The sequence below is a fragment of the Pinus tabuliformis genome, chromosome 6, assembly GCF_031772625.1.
Source record: "Pinus tabuliformis cultivar Carrire ecotype Pingquan chromosome 6, CPIR1, whole genome shotgun sequence".
In the NCBI taxonomy this organism is placed as follows: domain Eukaryota; kingdom Viridiplantae; phylum Streptophyta; class Pinopsida; order Pinales; family Pinaceae; genus Pinus; species Pinus tabuliformis.
Genome location: NC_142292.1, coordinates 2005944370 through 2005948000, shown reverse-complemented (window position 1 = coordinate 2005948000; position 3631 = coordinate 2005944370). Strand labels below are relative to the sequence as shown.

The window sequence follows — 3631 nt, the reverse complement described above, 5'->3', positions numbered from 1 at the left end:
TAAATATCATCCCTGAACCCAACAATAATCCAGTGAAAATTATCTTAATTAATAAAAATTCAAAATTAACATTAAAAACAATGTGATTTACCGGGAAAACTATGTTGAAAAAACATAAAACCTAAAACCTCTTCGGAAACCCTTCTCAAGTTTTAACAATCCGGAGCCACGTCTTTGGAAACCCTTCTCAAGTTTTAACATCCCTGACCCACGTCGGTTCAAAAGTGACCCTTACCTTTTAAAATATCTATGTATTTATTAAGAAAGGTAGAATTTATAATCTTCGTTGACAGTGGAATTGTCTAACGAATATCGTTCTCTGTAATAGTTCCTCTCACTCTCTGATTCAAACGAAAATTCTACAATAAAATATGCCGAGCGATTATTTATCATCAGGTAATATTTTCAACATCCTGAAAGCTCGAGAGTTGAACGGGAAAACTAAGGCTATTTTCCCAAATACATTTCCGGAATATCATCTACAAGCATTCAAGAACCCTCCGCAGAACTCCCCTGTAATGGACATTGTGATAGCCGGTGACATAATATTTGTTCTCCATAGGCAAGATTGTCTTATTCCATATCTACGACATGCAGACGAAGAAATCTCACCTCTTACTGACGATAATGGGAGCCCTGTAATAATGCGTTCTCCAGATAGAGTGGACTTTGTAGTGGACTTTGTCTGCTACAATAATTATAATGATTCATTGTTAATTGTTGGTGGTTCATTGTTCATTGTGGGTGGGTATCCTTTTAAAAGTTTCCACAGTATTCCCATTGCATTGATTATAGCAGGACAAACTACCGCGTATACAAGGTATTTTCGGTCAGATAAAATACTTCATTGCGATTTTGATATTCCAAATTGCAGAGGGATGATTTATAATGAACAGGAAAAACTATTCACAATTTTCGAATTGAAAGAGTACAGGAAGTTGTTTACCATACCAGATGAAGGTGGCGTTCATTCTGGTTGTTTACATTTTAGGTTTTTATCTCCTGGTAACAGGGAAATGGTGATGTATAATGATAATTCTAATTTTTCCGGTGACATATCATTGAAAATTTATTCTAAGTTCGATGGAAGACTCTGGAAACAAATTTCCCTCCGTTTGCATCCTCAACATCACATTTCTTTTATTGCACTGTGTGGTAAGGATACGCTACTTGTACAACAAAAGGAAATGAAAATGCAAGTTATCAATATAGCTTCTGACATCCCTCAAGTTATAAAAACAACAGAAATTGAAGCAAAGTTTTTCCCGTACTATTTAGATAAAAGAGAGCAGTTTGTGTGTTATACGATAAACAACATCCTTCACGTTTGTAATTTACAAGGGGATATTTTGTTCACATTCCCAGAAATCCATCTATCTGTTAGAAGTCGTCTTTTAAATGGTCCTTCTATTTCTGATGGTGCTTACATTACTAGGGCACAATATATTCCGATTTCTGCCTCTCTTGAGTATAAAGGTGGTATCGATGTTTTGAACATTGTTACAGGAGAACGTCTGGCAAAGATTGCAAAAGATAATTCACATAGTTCCAAAATGAGAGAAGCCGCAGTGAAAGACATCACTGCATTGGCATATGATGAAAGGACTCGTGAAATTTTTACTGGTAATATCTATGGAATTTGTTGCCGGTGGTCAAACAGAATTTTGGAAGATATTGGAGACCGATCAAACCACTGACTCCGCCTACACTATTAATTGTATTGAAAGATTTTATTTAATTTTAAAATTTCCATTATTTTTTTTATAATAGTAAGAAAGATTTTATTTAATTTTAAAATTTTTATAATAGTAAGAATGGAAATTTTAGCAATCAAATTCCATTATTCCTTTTTTTAGCTTAAAGTTATGCATAAATTTTATTAGTAGAAATATGGTTTAGGGAGTAAATAATTATGAATTGTGAAATTTTTACAATTACATTTTTACACTGTCTAATAAAAGATATTTAACCTGGAATTATATTCTAAGCTTAATAAAAGATATTTAACCTGGAATTATATTCTAAGCTTAATAAAAGATATTTAAGATGGGAATTATTTGTTGCTGATGGATAGGGAAAATGATTAAGGTCCAGGAAAAATAAACATTTTCTCCTTTTCAATTATTTGTAAGATGATATTTATAAAATAGAAAAAAACATTGGATTTAAGAAACCTATATTATACAAGTAATTAGCTATATAGATGAATAAATATAATAAATCATATGTCTTGATTGATTGTTGTCTCATAAAATGATGAAGTGGGCCACTAAAAATGATGACTCCATGGTCTTGGTTTTGAATATCAAAGTTGTCATCTATGAAATTAGAGGAAATTGGGGTGAAGATATATCTTCCACTTATAACATTCAATACGGAGTTTTACCCACTTGGAGATTTAACTCTTAGTTATCTTATGCAGATTGAATGAGATTCCTTTTCATAAAGGTAATTTTGTTAATTGTTAAAGGTAACTTTTAGTTGTCTTGTTAATTGTTAATTAGTTGGTTTAGAGATTTTGAACTAGTTGATCTTATGGTTAAGATAGAATTTCTATCTTAAACCAAAACTACTTGTATTTATATGTGATGTTTAATTGAATGCAGCTAGTTTTGGTGTGTAATTGGTTTCTCAAACTGGTATCAGAACCAATAGCTCTAGGTTAACTTCCTAAGGGAAAACCATATCTAAAATGAGAAATATGTAAGAACTCTAAATTTTATGTTTTTGTATATATAAAATTAAATTAATATAGATGTGTGAGCAAACGATTGCTTGAGTCAAGATTCTTAATATGACTTTTGCATGTACGTGCTAATGTACAACCTAGAACTTAGAACACCGTCCCTTTCATCTCAAGAATTCTCATTGTTCTAATCCGAAGTTACCACATGTTTAGAAAATCTTTAAAAAATATTAATTTTATTAATTGTGAAATCCTTGGCAAATATTATATCAGATATTCCCAAGTGAGATTATCAAAGCGGCACTGATCAATATAAGTGCATTGGCCTATGATGAAAGGACTCAGCAATTTTTATTGGCAAAGTTTTGGGAATTTGTTGGCTGGGGTCGAACAAAATTTTCTTAGAGTGTGGAGATAGATTAAATACCCCGAATTTTTATTGGCAGAGTTTTGGGAATTTGTTGGCTGTGGTCGAACAAAATTTTCTAAGAGTGTGGAGATAGATTAAATACCCCGAATTTTTATTGGCAGAGTTTTGGGAATTTGTTGGCTGTGGTCGAACAAAATTTTCTAAGAGTGTGGAGATAGATTAAATACCCCGAATTTAATAGCTCAACGGAGGAAGATGATTAGTGATAGCTCGGCCGAAGAAGACTAGGTGGGCAGATAGTATTTTAATTGTACAAAGCAGCTGGTTCAAAATCCATATCATTGCATTGATTTATCAATTATCTTTCTGCCTGAGTTGCCTACGAAATACTCCTGCCATCGTTAGATTGTTTTCATTTTTCTCAGTCTTGAGTTTTCCAATCTCATTTCCTTCCCCGCATTTGCGGCTTTCTCTATTGTCAAACAATACAATTTATTGATGGCGCAATGTCCAAATTGAACTACGAATTATCATATTATTTATGTGGCCATTATCCAAATTGTTATAAAGAACTC

The 3631-nt window shown here is 32.4% G+C and overlaps 1 protein-coding gene across 1 annotated transcript; it reads left to right on the top strand.

The window, feature by feature from the left end:
* The first annotated feature begins 371 nt into the window (after positions 1–371).
* On the top strand, positions 372–1697 carry LOC149267294 (uncharacterized). Its single transcript, XM_089410691.1, has one exon. It carries the CDS (start codon positions 372–374, stop codon positions 1695–1697), a length of 1326 nt encoding a protein of 441 aa, XP_089266817.1.
* The last annotated feature ends 1934 nt before the right edge of the window (positions 1698–3631 follow it).

Excerpts from the sequence above, each read along its gene's own strand:
- LOC149267294 (XM_089410691.1), top strand. The coding sequence starts at position 372 with ATGCCGAGCGATTATTTATCATCAGGTAATATTTTCAACATCCTGAAA.